Source organism: Lynx canadensis, chromosome E2 (genome assembly GCF_007474595.2).
Source record: "Lynx canadensis isolate LIC74 chromosome E2, mLynCan4.pri.v2, whole genome shotgun sequence".
Classification (NCBI taxonomy): Eukaryota; Metazoa; Chordata; class Mammalia; order Carnivora; family Felidae; genus Lynx; species Lynx canadensis.
The window spans coordinates 50,470,290-50,491,688 of NC_044317.1; the positions used below are offsets into that span (position 1 = coordinate 50,470,290).

The window sequence follows — 21,399 nt, forward strand, 5'->3', positions numbered from 1 at the left end:
GTTCCCTTTCGCGGGGTGGGAGGGGTAGACTTGCAGTGACTCGACGCCCCCCACCTGCAGGTCCGGAGGCAGTGGGGGCCGCAGCCGCTCAGCAGGGGGGCTATGAGATCCCCGCCCGCCTTCGGACCCTGCACAACCTCGTGATCCAGTACGCAGGGCAGGGCCGCTACGAGGTCGCCGTGCCACTGTGCCGCCAGGCCTTAGAGGACCTCGAGCGGAGCTCAGGCCACTGCCACCCTGACGTGGCCACCATGCTCAACATCCTGGCGCTGGTGTACCGGTGAGGGCCGCCGTCGGCCGTGGACCTGTTGCTGGGGGCAGGGGAGCCAGCATGGGGCACCTGGACTGGTGGGTGGGGGCGTCGAGAGGGATCTGGGGAAGCCACTGTAACCCAGGCAAAGAGGAATCCGAGAACGTGGGTAACAGACCCCAACAGACAGGGAAGAGACGTTGGGGTGGTTGGAGGGTTGGAGGCAATCTGGGGGTAAAGGGACCCTGTGCTAGACTTGGGAGGTGCGGAGACCCAGAAGGGACCGCGGAAGGGTGGTGCCATCCCGCTTGGTTCAGCCAGGTACTACCCAGCACAGCTGACCCCCCACTCTGTCCCTGGGCCACCCCACAGGGACCAGAACAAGTACAAAGAGGCCACAGACCTTCTCCACGATGCCCTGCAGATCCGGGAGCAGACGCTGGGCCCCGAGCACCCCGCGGTGAGGAGGGGATGAGGAGTGAGGGCTGCGGGGCGTGCCTCCCACCCCTGACCTGCCTCCCCCGCTCCACAGGTGGCCGCCACCCTCAACAACCTGGCTGTGCTCTATGGGAAGCGCGGGCGTTACCGGGAGGCCGAGCCGCTGTGCCAGCGTGCCCTGGAGATCCGCGAGAAGGTATTGCCACCACCCCCTGCCCAGCACAGTCCCCTGCCCCTTCCCACTCGATCCTGATGCGCTCAAATCAGTGGCTCTTGCGTTGGAACCCTGATCCCATGATGCCCTTGCCGTCTGATATCATGAGCACCCGGTCTGAGCCTGAATTACCCCATCGCATGACTCCCTACCCTTGACCTTCGGTGAGCTCCACCTGATCTTGACTCCTGACTCTGATCCTTAGAAATCCCCTCATGTGCCCTCCAACCCGGTCCTGACCTTCCAACCCCATCGGGCGCCCCCCCCCCATGACTTTGTGACCTGATAAATGGCATTTGTGTGACTTCTACCCTCCCGCAACTCTCCCCATTGATCTTATAAACCTTAACTCCTGGCCCCCATCACGGCTGCTGGCATCACGTGGCCCACCAATCCCACTGCCCCCTAGGTCCTGGGCACCGACCACCCGGACGTGGCCAAGCAGCTCAACAACCTGGCCCTGCTCTGCCAGAACCAGGGCAAGTTCGAGGAGGTGGAACAGCACTATGCCCGAGCCCTGAGCATTTATGAGGCCCTGGGGGGGCCCCACGACCCGAACGTGGCCAAGACCAAGAACAACCTGGTGAGGGCATTGCGGGGCACAGGTACAACCTGGGGCGGACTGCCAGGGTCCCTCGGGAGGGAACCCCATTGGCTCAAGGGTGGGACAGGCTGGAGGCCAGGATCCCCCCCCCTCCTCTGCTGAGCCCCTGGAGGAGGGGTCCTCTCCGACCTGGCCTCAGCTCGAGATCGCTCAGCACAGGAAGGACATGGAAACATCAGGAAACCACACGCGTCGCTGGGGCCAAGATGTCAGTGTCCTATTTATTGAGCTCTAGCCACCCCACCCCCCTTTTTTAGTACCTTCCCCGTACCCTCCACTTCTTAAAGGGCCCTAGGAGGGAGGTGCTGTTACCGTCCCATTTTGCAAACGAGGAAATTGAGGCACAAAGAGGTGGTGTCACTAGCCCAAGGCAGAGCAGGAACCAGTCACCTGCCCTTGGTCACTAGGTGGGAGGTTGGGGGCGGACGCGTCTGGCTCCTCCTGTAACACCGGGCCCAGGGAGGTAGATCGGAGCCAAGATCACCCAGGCCCTCCCCTCCCCGCAGGCCTCGGCCTACCTGAAACAGAACAAGTACCAGCAGGCAGAAGAGCTGTACAAAGAGATCCTCAGCCGGGAAGACCTGCCTGCCCCTCTGGGTGAGCCCCCTCCCGTGCCCCCCCCCCAGGTGACTTCTCAGTGTCCCCACTGCACTGTCCCCCATCTGTTCTTAGGAGCCCCCCCCACAGGCACGGCTGGGGACACAGAACAGCAGGTGAGGATGGGTTTCGCTTCCGCCACAGGGGTGGGGCCTGGCTGAGAAGCGGGGACTGACCCCTTCCCCGGTGTCCTCCCCAGCCCCTGCGTCGGAGCAGCTCATTCTCCAAGTTCCGCGAGTCCCTCCGGCGTGGAAGCGAGAAGTTGGTCTCCCGTCTCCGAGGCGAGGGGGTGGCTGGGGCAGCAGGGTGAGTGGTCCACTGGGTCAGCACAGAGCCCGACGGCTGCAGCCTCTGCAACCCACCCCACCCCGTCCTGCTCGAGAACCGTCTATGGTTCCCATCTGCTCTGGGACACGAACAGTCCGATCAGGTGCTGGGACAGTCTTCCCCAGAGCAGGAGCCGGACCCTCCGGGACTCCCCCTCTTCTTACAGAATGAAGAGAGCCATGTCGCTCAATATGCTGAACGTGGATGGTCCAAAGGCTGCAGGGACCCAGGTGAGGGGGGCACTCGGGTCAAGGATGGAGTAGGGGGCCACGCTGGGAGACCCAGAGGCAAGGCTGGGTCCGGTCAGGCTAGAGTGGGGACAGAGACAGGGATGGACCGGCTAGTGAGCACGCTGGGGGGCGGCCCTCACGGCGACTGGAGCCCGGCCTCGTCCTGCCCCCGCGCCTGTCCGCAGTTCGCCAACCAGCACCTGAGCGAGGCTGCTCGGACCCTCAGCGCCAGCACCCAGGACCTGGGCCCCCGCTGAAGTTGACAGGACCACACGGCTCCAGCTTCTCAGGAAGAGTGGGGAAGGGGTGGAGGTTGGCCTTTCAGCTCCCGGATGACCTCTCCCCTGGGGGGGCCCCCGGGGTATCGGGCTTCACTGTGCCCCACTCTCCTCCTGCGATTAAAGGCTGTAGATTCGGAAGCCAGGAACATCTGCCTGCGGCTTCGTGCAAGGACCCGGGGCGACTTCCGGGCTGCTGGGACCCAGGGCCAGGTAGGACTCTGGAGTCCCCGCCCTGAGCTACAGCTGCTGAGCAATCTGCTCTATCCTCCGCAGCGTCTCCTCCGATTCCAGCTGCTCCAGGCTGAGCAGGGACAGGCCCAGCTGGTCCTCCTGGAGGGGACGGAGCGATCAGGTCAGGGGCAGGCGGTGTAGCGCTTCCCCACGGGACTCAGGGATCCAAGACTTGAGCACCAGTAGTGACAGGAAGTGGCCTGCATCGGGCCTACTGGGGCTTTAGAAACACCCGTCCGATGGGGAACATACCATCCCTGGCAGGCCAAAACAGGCCTGAGGGAGGGAGAGGGGAGCCGGCCAGACTCCCACACCCCTGCCCGATCACTACAGACGCCCCACGGGGCCCCCATTCCAAAGGCCTCTCTGCGGGGGGCAGGCTCGGGTTGAGAAAGGCAAGGGACCTTCCTGGACGAGGGGCTTAGCCACGTCCAGCTCACCCGGTGGAAGGGCTGAGCCATCTGCCTCAGGAAGTACTTGGCGACCTGGACCCCCTCATCCACCGTCAGGTTGAGGTTGGCGTCAGTGAGGTGCTCCTGGATCCAGCGGGGAAGCTTCCCGCGCTTGTCTGCCCGGGCGAACCGCTTTCGGCAGGCAGGCAAGGGAGAGAGGATAGACATCAGGACCCTGGGGGTGTGGGGGGGGAGCCCAGGCCTCCCTCACCCTCTGGAAAAGGGGGGAGCACCCTGGCAGCCAGAGGCCCCTGAACCCCCACCTTGTCGGCAAAGACCATGAGGCCATAGTCCGTCTTGCCCCTGATGGCCCGACCCACACACTGGGCTGCGTGGCGCATGGCATCGAAGGTGAGAAAGTCGTTCTCTCGGATCTGGAACTGGTCCCGCAGGTACTCCAGCCGCGCCTGCCGGTGAGAAGGTGGCAGAGCGGTCCCTCCGGCCCCCTCCACCCGGCACCCATTCCAGGGGATGGCCCGAGGGGCCCTAACATCCTAGCGCCCCCCGGGGGCTGCTCACCTTGAGAATGCGGCTCTGGGTGTAGACGTAGGGAACACCAAACATGATGACGGCCCTCCCGTAGTGGTGCACTGGGGGGCGAGCACAGGAGGGGCACGGGGTTACCGGGGTGGCCTGACCTCGCGTGGGCCAGGAGGTTGTGCTGTCTCAATGGGAAGAGCGCGGCTACGCTCCGAGGGCCCCACCGGGTACTCGGGACTCAGGAAGGGGAGATCCCGGTGTGTGCCCAGGTGAGGGGGGAGGGTGCCGTCGCCTGGGGGACCAGAAACAGCCAGAGCTCCACGCAGACACGGGGGGGGGGGGGCGGTGAGGAGAGCTAGTCCACTCACCAAAGTCAATTCCCTCGGACACTTTGCCTCGGGCCACTGACAGCAGGATGGCTCCGCGGCCGTTCTCGCAGGCCTGGGGAGGGGAGGCCGAGACAGGAGCTGCGTGCCCTCAGAGCCGCCTCCTTCAGGCCCTCTGCACGCAGTCTCCTGGCATCCCCCACGCCCCTACCCACCTCCTGGTACTTCTCCAGGGCGACACTGGTCTCGGCCCCATCTTGTGTCTCGATGAAGAGCAGCTTGTTCCTCTGGATGTTTTCGAGAATGCCCTAGGGAAGGACACCAGGCAGGCCGGGCTGCGGGTGGGCCGGAAGTGGACTAAGGGCACAGGCACCCTGGCTAAACCCAGCTCTGCCCCAGCTCCTGTGCGCCAGCCTTGCGCCTTCCTTCAGCCTTCCTTGTGGGAAGCTCTGTGATCTGCGGCGGGTGGGGGGGCAACCCCCGCACGCCATCCTTCGGACAAGTGGGGCAGCCATATGGTCCGAGGTGGCCCACTGGGACACTCCGGCCCCCGGCTGGTGGTTAGTAGAGAGGCTGATGTAGGTCAGGCAGAGCCAAACAGAGGCTGCCCGGGGATTTCCTGTGACACTGCGTTTAACTGGGTGAGATCAAGGACGGACACGGGGACAGACCAGAGGGTCCAGAAACGCACCCCACACAGGTCATCCGTACCTGTGTCCGTCTCCAGTGGGGAGAGTGCTTTCCAGTTCTCCACACGGAGAAAAAAGAACCTGGGCCCTGACCTTACCCCCTACACAAGGACGAATCTGAGGTAACTCACAGACCCAGATGTGAAAGCCAGAACTACAAGGCTTCTAGAAGACACACACACGAGACCACCTTCGTGACCCTGGGCCAGGCAAAGTCTTCTTAAGGAGGACACCACTCAGGATGTGGATTCAGGTGGCCGGAAGCCACCTTCCCCACCGTGTGGGAAGCGCCCACGTGAGGACAAGACGAAGGTCTTGGCCGAGAGGAAGAGGCCCCCCCACCCCCCCCACCCCCCCCCCGCTCTGTTCCTGGGTGCTTGGATCAGCCACGTTCTCTCATCTCGCCCTCAGGAAGTGCCCGCTTTCCCCCCCGAGAGCTGGGCCACGGTGCACCAGGAGAGAGGTCACAGCAGCCACCCAGTGCCCAGCTGTGCTGAGCCCCTTTTCCAGAAGGCCCATGACCTCACCCACACACTGCCTAGCAGGGGCTCAAGTTTTTAACCTGGGGGGGGGGGGGGAGAGGCACGTGCAAGGGTACACACTGTGTATTCTTTGAACTGTTCGCTGTGTTCCACACGCTGTCCCGTCACCTGTGGTGCCCGTCGCCACTCAGAACGCAAGACAAAGGAAACCAACACGCTGAGGGGAGAGGGGACTTCCGGGGAGGGGCGGCTGGGCGTACCTGCTCGTACCAGGAGGCCACGGTGCTCTCCATGTACTGGTAGCTGGTGAAGAAGGCCACGATGCCGTCGGGGACCACGGCGGACATCTCCAGCAGGAGGTTCCCGTAGTTCCGGATCACCGCTGGGAGGGGTCGGAGGGCGGCCTCGGTCCTCCTCCCCACTCCCTGTCAGAGCGCTTCTAATGCCCTGGTTTTGGCTTTTTGGTTTTTTTTTTAAAGTAGGCTCCACTTGAACTCACGACCCTGAGCTCAAGACCTGAGCTGAGACTGAGCTACTCAGGCGCCCCTCTAATGCCCTATCTTCAACTCGGGGTCCCCAGAAACCCCACTGAGGCCAGCTGCAGGGCTGTTCACACACGCTCCACTTCTCTTTCCAGCCCCGTGGGCGGACCCCTCAGGTTAGGTGTGGCCACGTGACTCGTCTTGACCAATGAAATGAGTGGCCGGGAGTCACTTCTGGGGGCCGAACGCCTTTAGGAGGCACAGCACGATCACCAGGATCCCTCCCGTCACATCTCCCCACCGCCATGATGTGTCCAACAGTGAAGGTGCCCAGAGGGAGGGGACACCTGGGGAGGCCCCCCTCCCCCCGCCCAACCCACAATGGCACACACCACGAGCAAGAAGCAAGAAGCACCCTCCGTGTTAAGCCACTCTGATTCGGGGCTATTTGTTACTGCGGCATGACTCAGCCCATTGATACACCTCCCCTCTCGCAATCCATGCACCCAGCCCCACGAGCAACATACCAATATCTTCCCGGGTCTCAAATTTGGAGCTGATGGCCACCTGGTCATTGCCCCGACCGATGATCTGGAGAGAGCGAGAGCCATCACGGTAAGCAACCGGCAGTCACCACTCTAATGCATTAGCTGCCAGCGTTTTATAGACACAATGTCACTGGACGAACCCTCAGCTACACTGTTATCTGCCCGACACAGATGAATGACCTAAGGCTCTGAGAAGGTGAGTTGCCTGCCCAAGGTCACACGGCAAATAAACGGCAGAGGCAGGACTGAACACGTCTGTCCATGTCGCTAACCAGCAAGTATGTTCTACCGGCCCCAGCCTCGAGGTCAGGCGGCTCCAGGAGAACGTGTCACCCCGACCTCGACAGCCACCAGCCCCTGGCGCGTCCCTCCCGGGGCACCTCCACAAAACCGCAACGCAGTACGTGGTCACCACCGGTCCACGACCCCCAAGGGCAATTCCAAGAGCCAAAAAACTCCACAAACTCCAGCTATTTGAATTTGGCACAAACACATACGACAGCAGAATCTGCTCCGACCGGAGTCTGTTCAGAGTCCCGGCTTGCCTCCCTTTGACGTCTTAAAACCTCTTCCTCCTAAAACACGACTCGCACTGGAGGGAGCTGCCCAGACCGCGCTGGCCATGTTGACATACCACACGGCACGTGCTTTGTTTTTAAAGTCTGGAAAAGTCTCAATTCTAAATTTTTTTTTTAATGTTTATTTTTGAGAGCGAGCGAGCGCGCGGTAGCGGGGGAGGGGTAGAAAGCCGGAGACACAGAATCCGAAGCAGGCTCCAGGCTCTGAGCTGTCAACACAGAGCCCGATGCGGGGCTCGAACTCACAAGCAGTGAGATCATGACCTGAGCCGAAGTCAGACAACCAACTGAGCCACCCAGGTGCCCCAGGAAAAGTCTCAATTCTAACATACACCTGGCCAGGGCACCTGGGTGGCTCAGTTGGTTAAGCGTCTGACTCTTGATCTCAGCTCAGGTCATGATCTCACGGTTCGGGAGTTCAAGCCCCACGCTGGGCTCTGTGCTGGCAGTGTAGAGCCTGCTTGAGATTCCCTCTCTCCCCCTCTCTGCTCCCCCCCTGCTCGCGCGCTCTCTCTCACAAAATAAGCTTTAAAAAAATAAAATACGTCTGGCCCAAGGGATTCAGATAAAGGACGGAGGGCCCATGTTTTGATACCTGTTTATAAAGGAAACTGAGGCAAAGCAGAAAGGTCACTCGCCAACGTTACGGCCCGACGACGAACCAGGCAAAGCCACGTTAACCGAGATGTTGACTGAGTGCCTACTGGCAGGCCCTGGGCTGCAGAAGCGTTTTATGCCCCTTATCTCACTATCCCCTCAAGCTGCCTGGGACATCAGAGAGGATGCATTCCCATTTTACAGATTAGAAACTGAGGCTTGGAAAGTCCTTCCTACCGGGAGAAGTGACATCAACCCCAGGTCTGTCTCTGAATGCAGAGTCTGTGCCCTCAGCTGTAAAACTCTCCCGCCTGAGCAACAGCGCAGAGGGAGGAAAGGCGGCCCCCGTTCCCATCTCCCCTGCCCCAGCACCCACCCTCTCCCACGCACCATCGGGCAGAGGCACACCCGGGCCAGCGTCATGGTGAAGGTTGCCATGGTGACAGGATGGAAGTCCAGAATCTTGGGGTAGATGTCCAGTGGGGACAGCGTCTGTAGCAGAGACAGCAGGCGGGACCTCAGCAGGACTGGGCCAGGAACCCCACAGTGGGGGGCGGGGGACTGGGGGCAGAAAAGGGTCCTCACCCCAGATGTGATGATGACGGACTGGAAGCGCTCGAACACGGGTTTGATGGCCAGGGAAGCGTCCATGCAGCTGCAGGGAGCAGAAGAGGGTGTCGAGGGCCACGCTGGGGCCCCTGTGGTCCGTTCACACCCCCCGCTGGGGTGGGGTCTCACCTGAAGTGCAGGATGGGGTTGGCAATGGTGGGGGTCCTGTCATCAAAGGGCTCGATGATGATGGTGAAACCTACGAGCCAGGGAGATTCCAGGTCACCAGTCGGAGCCACGCCCACCCGGCCACACCCTCCTCCATTAGTGCCCTGGACCACCAACCCTTTGCCCCAGCTTCAGACCCAGGCATCCAGAGTCCAACATACGCCCCAACCTGTCCGCTTCTCCCAGAGCCGACAGCCACTCAGCATCACGAACAGAGAGCACCAAAGGTTGACTCCTGACTCTCCCAGAGCCACGAGAACCCACCCTGCCACTCCAGCCAAAGCCTAGAGCCTTTCCCCTAGATCTATCCAACCCATCAAGCTGGTCAGCTCTGCCTCCAAAGCCCATCTGCAACCTGACCACTCCTCCAACCCCCTTCCCAAGACCATCACCTCTGGCCTGGACCACTGCAGTCACCACCTCACTGGGCTTCCAGCTCCCACCCCCACTCCCTTCCCAGCAGCCAGAGAGACCCTGTGAAATCCTAAGTCAGGTCATATCCCTGCCCTGCTCAGAAGCCCGGTATAGCTCCCCACACCCCTCTCAAGGTGCAAAATCATCTAGGACCCTGCCACGCTGACTCCATTTCCTCACTCACAGGCCTCCTGCCTAACTTTCAAAAACCACCGGGCTCACTCCACCCCGGGGCCTTTGCACTTGCTGGACCCACAGTCCGAAAAGATTCCCAAGGCAGCTGGTTCCATTTGGTCATTTGGGACTCAGCTTAAATGTCCACGCCTCAGGCCTCCCCTGGCCACCCCAGCCACCGCAGGCATGCTCCAACACGGCAATGTTTTTGTTTCGCATGAAAACGATCCCTTTTTAGAATTATCTTTCTTATCGGAGTCTTTGCTACCTGTCTTCCTTTCTACAATATAAGTTCCAGGAGATCAGAAATGAGGTCCCTCTTGATTCCTGTCACTTCCCCAGTGCGGGGCCTGGCCTGTTTGTTGAAAAAAAAAAAAAAACAGGTGAATGGGGTCGTCTGGGTGTCTCAGTTAGTTGAGCCACTGACCCTTGGTTTCGGTTCAGGTCATGATCTCACAGTTTGGGGGTTTGTGCCCCGTGTAGGGCTTTGCACCAGCAGTGCGGAGCCTGCTTGGGATTCTCGCTCCCTCTTTCCCTGCTTCTCTCCTGTGTGTGCATGCACACACACTAAGACAAGCATCAAAAAAAAAAAAAAAAAAAATAGGTGAATGAATGAACTCACATACTCAATTTCACCCAATTTAAAAAAAAAAAAAAATCAAGTTCTCTACGCCCAGCTCTGTACTGGGGACACAGTGGGAACCAAGACAGCTCTGGCCCTGCCCTCTCAGGGCTCGCAGCCTAATGATGGGGACACAGTCCTCTCCCCAGTGAGCGACCAGGTGACCAGACAGGGTTGGGACGGGGGAGCCAAGAGGAGGGGAGCCTGACGCAGCCTGGGGTCAGGAAGGGCTTCCTCGAACAGGGGCCATCTTTAACCAGCTAAACTGAAGGATGAGTAGGAGGTAGCTGGGGGCTGAGGAGTATCGGGCAAGATGTTCCAGGTCAAAGAACGGGAGGCACTAGTGGATGGGAAGAGACGAGAAAGCCAGCCCCGGAAGAAGGTGGGCTGGGGCAGGAGAGAGGGATACAGAAGGAAGCTTGTAGTGGGACTTGCTACTGATGTGTGCCGGGGTGGGGGGACAGACTCTCCATCCTGCTGCAGGGTGTCAGGAAGTCTGACCTGGTTTCCGGGACAGAGCAGTAATCCCTGGGGATCAGACTGAGCCCTTGGCCAGCTTAACACGTGCTGACCAGTAAAGCCTCGGGAACGGGAACAACATCCCCTCTCCCTGGCAAGCTGGAAACCTGAGCCATGCACTCAGCTCCTTGCTCCCCACCCCCCCCGCCTCTCTGCCCCCCCCCCAACCCCAGACACCAGGTCCCACATCTCTCTCCAGCCCCTCCCGTCCTCCCATCCTTCCCCAGGCCCCTACCCCTCCCTTGCTCAGAACCTGCCATGGCTCCCTACTTCCCGGGCCTGGCAGAGGTAGGAGAAGACGAGCTTACCTTTGGCGTAGGTGCTGACGAGGGTGGCGAAGTTAGCGAGGAGGGTGAGGGGAGAGAAGTCGGCGAGGTCGGCGATCTCCAGGGTGTGCAGCAGGGAGCGGAGGCGTTCGGCACAGAATCTGGTGCAAAGGCCGGACGGGGTCAGGGTGGCGGCAGAGAGCCAACAGGACCAGCGACCTCCTCCACCCTCGCCAGCACTCGGTCACACATCGGTCTTCCCGGGTGAGCGGGTGCTCCGTGAGGGCAGAGACCGGGGCTGTTTCAGTCACCCCCGTGTCCCCACACCGTACAAATGCCCATCACGCAGAGCCACAGCTGTAGGACAGCGCACACGGAGAAGTCACACGTCATACGTCCAGAGTCCCGCGGTCATACGTCACACACGGCCACACCACCCCGTGCAGGCTCTTGGTCAAAAGAGGAGACCCACGAGCACACCCAGAATCCCAGTCACAGCCCGAATCCCGCACGGCTGCATGCAGCTCACACCCACGACCTGTCACACTGTGTCGGTCACACCTGGCCACCGTGGTGGCACATCCAAGCATCGGAGCCCCGCGTACTCAGAGGACAATCTCACATATGCCGTGTCGCCAGCCCTCACACACAAGACCACCCAGTCACCTGACCGATGGTCAGGCTTGAGGCTGTCGCCCCTCAAGGGCAGGTCATGGAGCGGGAACGCCTGGTTTCAGAGCCCGGTGGATGCTCAGAGCTTTAGAACCTGCCTCCGAATGCCACCGCTTCAAGTCTGTCATCTGTACGTCCCCACCCCGGCTGGATCAGGCGCCCCCTTTGAGCTCTCCCATCCCAGCCATGCTCACCCTGGTCATCCTGGTCTGGGGACAGACAGAGCCACCCCAAGGGCCGCCCCAGCCCCTTAGAGGCAGGGCAGTGAGTGGCTTTGGAGCCCTAAGGACCGGGCTTCGCACAACTGGCCCACAAAGTGCCGGGTGACCCTGGGCAGTGGCTTCCCCTCTCTAGGCCACACCGTCCTCCTCTGCGGCACAGGAGCGCCCTCCTGAGCTCCCACAAGATGCAGAGCGTGAAGCGCTTAGCTCATCACCAGTGCTCAAGACAGGGCAAGTAAGTTACTTCTGTCAGTGCTTTCTCGTTTCACCACCACAGAAACCCGGGAGTGAACGTGACGGCCCTCCTACCCATTGGAACAAAAGAGGAAACTGAGGTTCAGAGAAGACCAATGACTTATGCAAAACAGCCCAAGGAAAGTACAGGAGGCCCCACCCCTCTCCCAGGTCCATCCTCCGCTTGTTCCGTGCCAGGGATCATCCCCGCCAGACTGCCTGGCTGGGGGGGGGGTGGGGGGGGTGGGTGTTCCTGGTCCCTGCCGTCAGGCTTCTTGGGGACAAAGAGAAGCACTGGTAGGAGGTGACAGGGGTCCAGGGGACCTACAGCATTTCCCCCCAGCTCCCACCCTGCTGGAGCTTGTCAGGAGCCCCCTCCGGGGCCATCCCTCCCCTGCCACCGTGGCCTCAGGCGGAAATACCTGAGCCGGAAGAGGGTCCAGGACCCCTGTCGGACCTCCTGCCCTGCCCGCCTCTGTCAGTCGCGCCTCCATCAAGCTCTGTGGTTAAGCCACGCGTTGCCTGCCGGTTTCCCGCCCGACACACACAGGGACACGGGGCCAGCTCCGACCTCCCCGGGGATCTGCCCGGTCTGCCGAGTCAGTGCACACGCTCGCTCTGCGCCCGTCACTCACTCCTGACACCGGCCACGCGGCGACCCCGGGCACAGAGGACGGGCACAGAGGACGGGGCTCGGGGAGGCCCCGAACCCCCGCGGGGACCGGTCGCCCCCAGCCGTGGGGGGCCGCACCTGAGGGGCTTGCGCTGGATGCACACACGCTGGGCCAGGCCGCTCAGGAAGGCGGGGGGGGCTCTCCTGCACCACGTGCTGTACCCGCAGCCGCCACTTGACGTACTCCAGCAGCCGCCGGAGGAAGCCCAGGAAGTGCTCGGCCGTGCGGATGGAGCCGGGAACCGCCTCTGCGGGGAGACGCAATCAGCCGCCACCACGGGGAGAGCGGGACCGGGGGCAGGTGGCAGCAGGGAGCGGCAGCTCACCCTGGAGCACCTCGTCGGGAAGCACGGGGTTGGCCAGGTGGGCGTCGGTCTCCCGGGCGGCACTGGCCTCGCGCAGCCCCTCCACCAGGCGGCGGTACTCCTCCCGCAGACGCTGCTCATCGGTCTCCTTGATCCTGGGCGGGGGGAGGGGGGATAGGGTGTGGGAAGAGTGGGGGACGTCTGGGGGGTGGGGTGGGGCACTGGGATAGGCCCGGTGTCCCCGGGAGTAGGTCGGGCAGAAAGCGGGGGCCCGGGAGAAGCTGGGAACCAGACGGCAGGGCGCAGGGTGGGCGTTCAGGTCCAGCAGCCGCCCGAGGCCCCCACCTGAGCACCGTCTTCTGCAAGGTCTCCAGGTTGCCCTGGCACCGGTCGAGGGTCCGGCGGGTGATGTTGACGCTCATGGAGTCGATGCAGACGTTGTCTAGAGAGGAGACGGGGGAGAGCCGGGCTCAGGCGGGCAGCCAGAGGGGCTGAGTCTCTCCTCTCCTCTGCCTCCCGCCTCACCGATGTTGTGGGCCTCGTCGAAGACCACGACAGCTTTCCGGGCCAGCTCCTTGGAGACCAGCTCCGCGATCTTGGGGTCCAAGAGGTAGTGGTAGCTGTAAACCACCACGTTGGCATGCAAGATCTAGGGGCCAAGGAGGGCATGGTTACCCCGGCCCTGCCCCCCCTACCCCTCCCCCACCCGGCACCCGCCTCCCTCACGGGCTCGTAGACTCAAGGCCAGGTCTTGCCAGGCCAGACCTGGGCAAGGTACAAACACGAGCTGATGGATAGACAGACCGACAAACAGGCAGGCAGGCCGTAACGCACACCCCCGCCCCTCTGCCCAGCCCCCCAGCCTTCTCACCGAATAGCGGGCAAGGAAGTAGGGGCACCAGCCCTGGCGCCGCCCCAGGGCCTTCAGGTCATCCAGGTTGTAGATGCCAGCAGGGAGGGGCACCTGGCGCCCATGGACGTCAAACTCCTGGGGGGGGGGGAGCGGGGGTCAGGGAGGTCGGCTGTCGCAGCCGGCTTACCCTCCTGCCCTCCCTCCCTCAGCCCATTCGGCGGGCACCTCGTAGAAGCGGCAGTGGGGCAGGCTGGGGTCCTGCTGGTACTGTGCGCGCACGTAGGAGGCCGTGAGGCTGTGGCATTTCCCGTCGACGTCTTTCCCAAAGCGCAGTGGCATCACCTGGCGGCCGGGGGGCATCTTAGCACCGAGAAGCTCAAGCATTCCTCGACCCTGGGGCTCTACACCTACCAGCTAGGTGGGATGGGGGCTGTCCTGGCCGTCTGGGGTGAGAATCGGGAATTGTGGGGAAACTTGAACCTCAATTTGTTTCGTTATTAAACAGTTAAGACGCTTGCGAACTTAACCGAGGAGGTATCAGAGGAGAGCAACTGCTAGACTCCTACACTGATCTTGGGATTGTGAGTTCGAGCCCAGTGCTGGGTATAGAAATTACTTAAAACATAAAATCTTGGGGCACCGGGGTGGCTCAGTCGGTTAAGCATCCCGACTTCAGCTGAGGTCATGATCTCACAGTTCATGAGTTCGAGCCCCACACTGAGCTCTGCTCTGTCAGTGTGGAGTCTGCCTGGGATTCTCTTTCCCTCTCTCTCTGCCCCTCCCCTACTTGTACATTCGTGTGCACTCTCTCTCTCTCTCTCACCAATAAACTTAAAAACAGTAACAGTGATAAAATAAAATCTTTAGGGGCACCTGGATGGCTCAGTTGGGCAAGCGTCCGGCTCTTGATCTTGGCTCAGGTCATGATCTCACGATTCGTGAGATGGGAGCCCCACGTTGGGCTCTGTGCTGGCAGACCTCAGAGCCTGCTTGGGATTCTCTCTCCCTCTCTCTCTCTCTGCCCCTCCCCCATTCACACACTTGCATGCGCTCTCTCTCAAAATAAATAAACTTAAAAAAAAAAATCTTGGGGCGCCTGGGTGGCGCAGTCGGTTAAGCGTCCGACTTCAGCCAGGTCACGATCTCGCGGTCCGGGAGTTCGAGCCCCGCGTCAGGCTCTGGGCTGATGGCTCAGAGCCTGGAGCCTGTTTCCGATTCTGTGTCTCCCTCTCTCTCTGCTCCTCCCCCGTTCCCCGTTCATGCTCTGTCTCTCTCTGTCCCAAAAAAATAAATAAATAAACGTTGAAAAAAAAAAAAAATCTTTAGGGGCGCCTGGGTGGCTCAGTCAGTTGAGCGACCGACTTGGGCTCGGGTCATGATCTCACAGTTTGTGAGTTCGAGCCCTGCGTAGGGCTCTGTGCTGACAGCTCAGAGCCTGGAGCCTGCTTCGGATTCTGTGTCTCCCTCTCTCTCTGCCCCTCCCCTGTTCATGCTCTGTCTCTGTCTCAGAAATAAATAAACATTAAAAAAAAAAAATCTTTATATATAAAAAAAAAAAGAACAGATTGGTGGTTGCCAGGGAAGGGGAGTGAGAAACGGGTGAAGGGGATGAAAAACAGCAAACTTCCAGTTTTGAAATAATTGAGTTCTAGGGATGTAACATACAGCACGGAGACTATAGTTCATAATACCGTACTGCATTATTGCAAGTTCTAAGGGAGATCTGAAAAGTTCTCGTTACGAGACAAAAAAAATTTTTTGGAATTCTATAAAGTGATACATATAACTAGACTTAACCATGGCGATCATTTTGCACACTATACAAGTACCAAATCTTTACGCTGCTCACCTGAAACTAACATTGTATGTCAATGACACCTCAATTTTTTAAAAAAATCAAGCTTTGAAGAATCTTTAGCGCGTGGGTTAAGGGTAACGGCTTTATCTTTACAAATACTAAAATACCCAGAACCTTGGCAAATCTAAGAATCAGAGGAGGTCTGATGGCCTTGAGAACTGGCCTTGCCTAGCCTCTGAGCCTCTGTGGGTGGCACCAGCACAGCCCCCCGGGCTGTGTTTTCCCACAACAAAACCTGTTCCTTCACCAAAGGGAAGCGTCTGAGGCTGCTGACCCTCCCCCCACCCTTCCCATTTCATCAGTTGTCAAGGCTGGAGCTACTTTTCTTTTTTATTAAAAAAAATTTTTTTAACGTTTTTATTTATTTTTGAGACAGAGAGAGAGAGAGCATGAATGGGGGAGGGTCAGAGAGAGGGAGACACAGAATCCAAAGCAGGCTCCAGGCTCTGAGCCATCAGCCCAGAGCCCCGACGCGGGGCTTGAACCCACGAACTGCGAGATCATGACCTGAGCTGAAGTCAGACGCTTAGCTGACTGAGCCACCCAGGCGCCCCAAGGCTGGAGCTACTTCTAATGATCACCCACCTCATCTATCATGTCTCGTGTTCTCACAAATAATGTCATGAGGGGTGCCTGGGTGGCTCAGTCGGCTAAGCGTCCGACTTCGGCTCAGGTCATGATCTCACAGTTCGTGAGTTCGAGCCCCGTGTCAGGCTCTGTGCTGACAGCTCAGAGCCTGGAGCCTGCTTCAGATTCTGTGTCTCCCTCTCTCTCTGACCCTCCCCCATTCATGCTCTGTCTCTGTCTCAAAAATAAATAAACATTAAAAAAAATTAAAAAAAAAATAATAGTGTCATGATATATATTCCACGCGTTTACCACACGTAAAGTGCTTAGAACACTGCTTGGCCGTGAGCCTCGATGGTTTTGTAACGTAACTTAACAATAAGTAATATTCTACGTGTCACAGATTATTATATAAATAGCACGGTCACTTGTCATGTTTTAGATTTTTGCACATGCTAAGGGCTACACGTACATTACCTCGCTCGGTCAGTTACTTATTTATGTATAACATTTATTCATTTTTCAGAGACACAGTGCCAGCAGGGGAGGGGCAGAGAGGGAAGACACAGAATCTGACACAGACTCCAGGCTCTGAGCTGTCAGCACAGAGCCCGACGCGGGGCTCAAACCCACGAACTGTGAGATCATAACCTGAGTTTAACCGACTGAACCACCCAGGCACCCCTTAATCTTTTTTTTTTTAAGTATTGAGATACAATGGACATACAACACTAGGTTAGTTTCAGGCTGTACAATGTAAGGACTCGATGCCTGTATATACTGCAAAATGACCACCACAGTAAGTCAGCTAATATCTGTCACCACATAGTTACAATTCTTCTCCTTTTTTTTTTTTTTAAAGGAAGCTCTATGCCCAATGCGGGGCTTGAAACTTACGACCCCGGAGATCAAGAGTCGCATGCTCCGCTGAGCGACCCAGCCAGGCACCCCACAATTTTTTCTTACGATGAGAATTTTTAAGATCTACTCTCTCGGCAACCTTCAAATATATGATACAGTATTATTTACTGTAGTCAACGTGCTATACATTACAACCCCGTGACCTATGTGTTTTATTTTTATTTTTTTAAATTTTTTTTCAACGTTTTTTATTTATTTTTGGGACAGAGAGAGACAGAGCATGAACGGGGGAGGGGCAGAGAGAGAGGGAGACACAGAATCGGAAACAGTCTCCAGGCTCCGAGCCATCAGCCCAGAGCCTGACGCGGGGCTCGAATTCACGGACCGTGAGATCGTGACCTGGCTGAAGTCGGACGCTTAACCAACTGCGCCACCCAGGCGCCCCAGTGACCTATGTGTTTTATAACTGGAAGTTTGTACATTCTGACCCCCTTCGCCCATTTCACCCACCCCCCTACCCCCTTGCCCAATCTTATCAACAGCTATATGAAGCAGGTAACTAATTACCCCCATTTTACAGAAAGGGAGACTGAAGTCTGACTATAGAAACCACCTATCCGAGAATACAGGACTATTAAGTTTCAGAGCCAGGAAACCAGGCCTGCTGGATTCCAGGAAGTGCCTTTTTTAACCTCTCTCAGGCTAGGGAGGATGTGTGTTTGGGCCGTGAATGAGGACTCAGAATTTGACGAGTGAGGAGGGAATTCTGCGTGTGGTCCCTGCCTATCACCCTGAGAGGTATGGTCAAGGGATCTAGGATTCCTGGTTGGATGGCGGTCTAACCCTGAGGCGTGGGGAAAGGGGAGAAAAGGGCACTCACCTCGGGATGAATGCACAGGTTCTTCCGGGAGCTCAGAGCCAGCCCCAAAAACGGCAGCTTCTCACCCTCCTGCTTCTCATAGAAATGGAGCAACTTTCGAAGCTCTTCGATCACCTGTTCCCGTGAAGGAGGGAGGGAGGACTCCAGCACAAGTCCCTGCCCAGCCTGGCCCCGCCCCTCCCCCAGCTTCTCAAACGGGACACCCCCCCAGCTACAGGAGCAACCACCAGAGGGACCAACAAGTCCTACGGAACTTGGCCTTGGCCGGGGATTGGCCCTGGCTCACCTTCTCAATCTCAGGCACAGTCCTCGAGCAGTAGATGAGTTTAGTCACCTCCAGTGGATATGCCTGCCGATGATGACAACGGGCTCAGCCCCTGCTGGATCCCTTCCCTCTGCCTCCCCCTCCACGGGCCCAGGGGTCACTTACCCTCTGGTATGCCATGATCAGGGCCAACAGGGACACGGTCTTCCCAGTGCCTGAGGGCATCTCCAGGACTCCATGACCCTGCATGTGGAGACAGAACTTCAGGGACACAAACTCTGGGGACTGCCCCCAGAATGCCACCATCTTGAAATAAGAGGGACAACAGCAGTTAAAAGTCTAGGCCCCAGGGACAGTGGGTTTGAACCCCACTTTGGCCACCTCTTTGTTGTTGAGTGGTCATAGCAAGTGCCTTCACCCATCTGACCTTGGTATTCTCATCTCTAAAACAGGCCAGGGGCGCCTGGCTGGCTCAGTCGGAAGAGCATGAGACTCTTGATCTCGGGGTTGTGAGTCTGAGCCCCACACTGGGTATAGAGATTACTTTAAAAAGCAAATAAATTTTTTAAAAATAAGTAAATAGGGGCGCCTGGGTGGTGCAGTCGGTTAAGCGTCCGACTTCAGCCAGGTCACGATCTCGCGGTCCGTGAGTTCGAGCCCCGCATCGGGCTCTGTGCTGATGGCTCAGAGCCTGGAGCCTGTTTCCCATTCTGTGTCTCCCTCTCTCTGACCCTCCCCCGTTCACGCTCTGTCTCTCTCTGTCTCAAAAATAAATAAACGTTAAAAAAAAATTTTTTTTAAATAAGTAAATAAATAAAATGGGCCTACTAAGCACTTCCTTACAGAATTACTGTGAGGACTAATGAGAAACTGAGGGTTATACATTTAGCATGGTAACAGGTAGTGACCTGCCTTTTCTTTTAATTTAGCAAACCCTTTTACAGCACTTACTCTGTGCCTGACACTACTTTTTTTTTTTTAACGTTTATTTATTTTTGAGAGAGAGACAGAGAACGAGCGCGCGCGTGCTCGCACAAAGGGGGAAAGGGGCAGAGAGAAAGGGGGACAGAGGATCCAAAGCAGGTTCCACGCTGACAGCAGCGAGCAGATGCGAGGCTAGAAATCAGGAGTCCGGAGATCACGACCTGAGCCAAAGTGGAAAGTTCAACCAACTGAGCCACCCAGGAGCCCTTGGCACTGCTTCTAAGGGTCTTCCATCAGAATCTCTCAACCTAGGCTCTCTGGACATCTGGGGGTCAGATACTACTTGGCTGTGGGGTGAGGGGGCCTGTCCTACGCACTACAGGACGTTTAGCAGAGTCCATGGCCTCTACCTGCTAGAGGCCGGTAGCACCCGCCCCCCTCCACTAGTAGGACAACCAGGAATGTCTCCGGACACTGCCTCGGGGGGTCAAAATCATCCCCAGTTAAGAACTGCTGCCTTACTTACCGAATTAACTCCTAACAACCTGCACACTAACCTCTGAGGGTAGGCAGTGTTAACGAAGCCCGTTTCACACACGTGAAAAGCGTGCAACAGGGAGATTAAGTGATTCACCCAACTGCACACGGCTGTGGGTCCAGCTTCCCACCCGAGAGCCGGCTCTAAAGCAGCGCAGCCTCTGATAAATGTTAGGTGCTGCTTTTATGAACTATTATTTTAGATGCCAGGAGTTTGGGGAGCGCTGGCCTCCCAAGGACCTCAGATTCCTAAAACCTAGACGTCCAGAAAGTTCAGTCTTAGAGGCACGCGTGGCCGTCCCACTTGTCAGGTGGGAAGCCGAGGGCCGGGCCCCCCCACCTTGGCGTCCAGTGTGCGTTTGAGCTCCAGCATGTAAGAGAACTGCTCCGGGTAGATGTAGTCGTAGGGGAAGTAGACCAGCAGCCCGTCCACGTTGAGCCTGGCGGCGGGGGGTGGGGGGCAGGGTCAGTCCCCCGCCCCCTGGGCCCCTCTCCAGCCCCCGCACTCCCCTGTTGTCCGGCCGAGAGGAGTTACCTGCCGGGAGCCGGTCCCCCCGAGCATCCCCCGCTTCCCCAGGACCCGCGGGTCCCTTCGGCATCTCCTCGCTGACCGTCCTCGTTACCGCCCCGTGGGGCCCCGCGACTAACTTCACCCCACTCCTCCCGCACCCCGCCTGGGCCCCGGGCGCACCCACTGGTCCCCCCCATCTTTTAGACCCGGGCGAGCAGCGAACCCCGACCCCGCTCTCACTTCATGGCGCCGGCCTCGGCGAAAAGCGGCGTTGGCCCGCCTCCCTCATAAATATTCAGAGACCGGGATCCTTGGGGAGTCCACGAGGTGCCGCTCCACCTTTCTCACGACGCCATTGGCTGAAGCCGCCCGTCACTCTACTGGGGCGGGGGATAATGCGCGTGCGCACTGCAATGCGGGGGGGGGGGGCGGACCCGGGGAGAGGAGGTGTCGGAGGCGTTGCTGAGGATCGCAGAGTGCCAAGAACAAAACATGAAGGGAGAGAACCGAGATAATCGATCCCATTCATTACTGTTTGGTCTCTCCGCATCTACGTAGTTCATCTAGCAAATAGTCGAAAGGAAATGACAGGAAAATTGGGGACCCCTACAGACCCCACGATTAAGGAATGTCTTCGCCGCACGAGACAAAACATGCATCTATAAAATCCCTGCTGTGCCCTAGATTTTTCTGGGGAGAAATAACTCCTCCCATTTAGTGACCGCCTACTGTTTGCCATCAGGCAGTAATGCAAAGGCACTGTGGCTTGTCGGCTAAGGTGTGGACTCTGGAATCAGAATGCCCGGGTCCAAATCCTGGCTCCACTGTCTATTAGCTGTGTGACCTTGGTCAAATTAACTTCTCACCTGCAAAGTAGGAACAATTAGATTATCTACAGTGTAGATGATGCTTAAATAAACCCACATAAGGCAGTTAAAACTGGGTTTAGCTCATACTAAGCATTCGGTAAATGCTAGCAGCTTTTATGTGATTATTCAACAAATAGAAATGGGGCCTCTACTGTGCTAGGGCCTGGAAACACAAAGGTGGCCAAGACAGCCCCTGTTCCTGTCCTCAAAGAACAAAGATTAAACCTACAAGGGAATATATGGTTACTAGTATGACAAGTGCTGTGATGGAAAAATTCTGGAAACCATAGGGGCTACATACAGAAAATGGGCTGTTGACAACGGGGTGTAGAGTGGTCAGAAAAGACTTTGTGGAGGAAATGAGGTTTGAATAGAGACAGGAAGTACGAGAAAGTACTAAAGGGGATACATGAGAGAAGTGGAAACGGTATTGGTGTTCCAGCCAGAGGGAATATTGTACACAAAATCTCTGTGGCCAGAAGAAAGCACAGAAAGCTTGCGTGCTGGAAGGAGAGAAGCAAAGAGAGAGAGTAGAGAGAATGTAGCTGGAGGGAGGGGGCAGGGCCAGGCCAAACATCTTGATAGCAGCCT

General features: G+C 58.0%; 3 protein-coding genes across 3 annotated transcripts in view; 1 reads left to right on the top strand and 2 right to left on the bottom strand.

The window, feature by feature from the left end:
• CKM (creatine kinase, M-type) overlaps positions 1–1,640 on the bottom strand; it is a 26,524-nt gene extending 24,884 nt beyond the window's left edge. The window contains exons 1-2 of the mRNA XM_030297870.1: positions 1,636–1,640; positions 912–917 (exon numbers count right to left, since the gene is read on the bottom strand). The gene's annotated coding sequence lies outside the window, so the exon portion shown is untranslated. The remainder of the gene's footprint in view (positions 1–911; positions 918–1,635) is intronic.
• Positions 1–2,932, top strand: part of KLC3 (kinesin light chain 3) — a 7,935-nt gene extending 5,003 nt beyond the window's left edge. The window contains exons 5-13 of the mRNA XM_030297867.1: positions 61–280; positions 623–710; positions 783–884; positions 1,312–1,485; positions 2,013–2,103; positions 2,179–2,219; positions 2,303–2,409; positions 2,597–2,660; positions 2,846–2,932. Of these exons, the coding sequence (XP_030153727.1) occupies positions 61–280; positions 623–710; positions 783–884; positions 1,312–1,485; positions 2,013–2,103; positions 2,179–2,219; positions 2,303–2,409; positions 2,597–2,660; positions 2,846–2,917 (959 nt within the window). The 3' untranslated portion in view covers positions 2,918–2,932. The remainder of the gene's footprint in view (positions 1–60; positions 281–622; positions 711–782; positions 885–1,311; positions 1,486–2,012; positions 2,104–2,178; positions 2,220–2,302; positions 2,410–2,596; positions 2,661–2,845) is intronic.
• On the bottom strand, positions 1,699–20,212 carry ERCC2 (ERCC excision repair 2, TFIIH core complex helicase subunit). The gene is given in 24 exon segments (XM_030297864.1): positions 1,699–3,271; positions 3,613–3,756; positions 3,888–4,031; positions 4,144–4,214; positions 4,473–4,545; positions 4,646–4,738; positions 5,862–5,983; positions 6,611–6,674; positions 8,197–8,298; positions 8,392–8,461; positions 8,545–8,614; positions 10,621–10,739; positions 12,457–12,515; positions 12,517–12,626; positions 12,705–12,838; positions 13,029–13,125; positions 13,209–13,332; positions 13,555–13,671; positions 13,762–13,878; positions 17,703–17,816; positions 17,989–18,051; positions 18,133–18,210; positions 19,769–19,868; positions 20,180–20,212. Coding segments are annotated over 24 exon segments (2,283 nt in total). The 5' UTR covers positions 20,185–20,212; the 3' UTR covers positions 1,699–3,178.
• Positions 20,213–21,399: the final 1,187 nt, after the last annotated feature.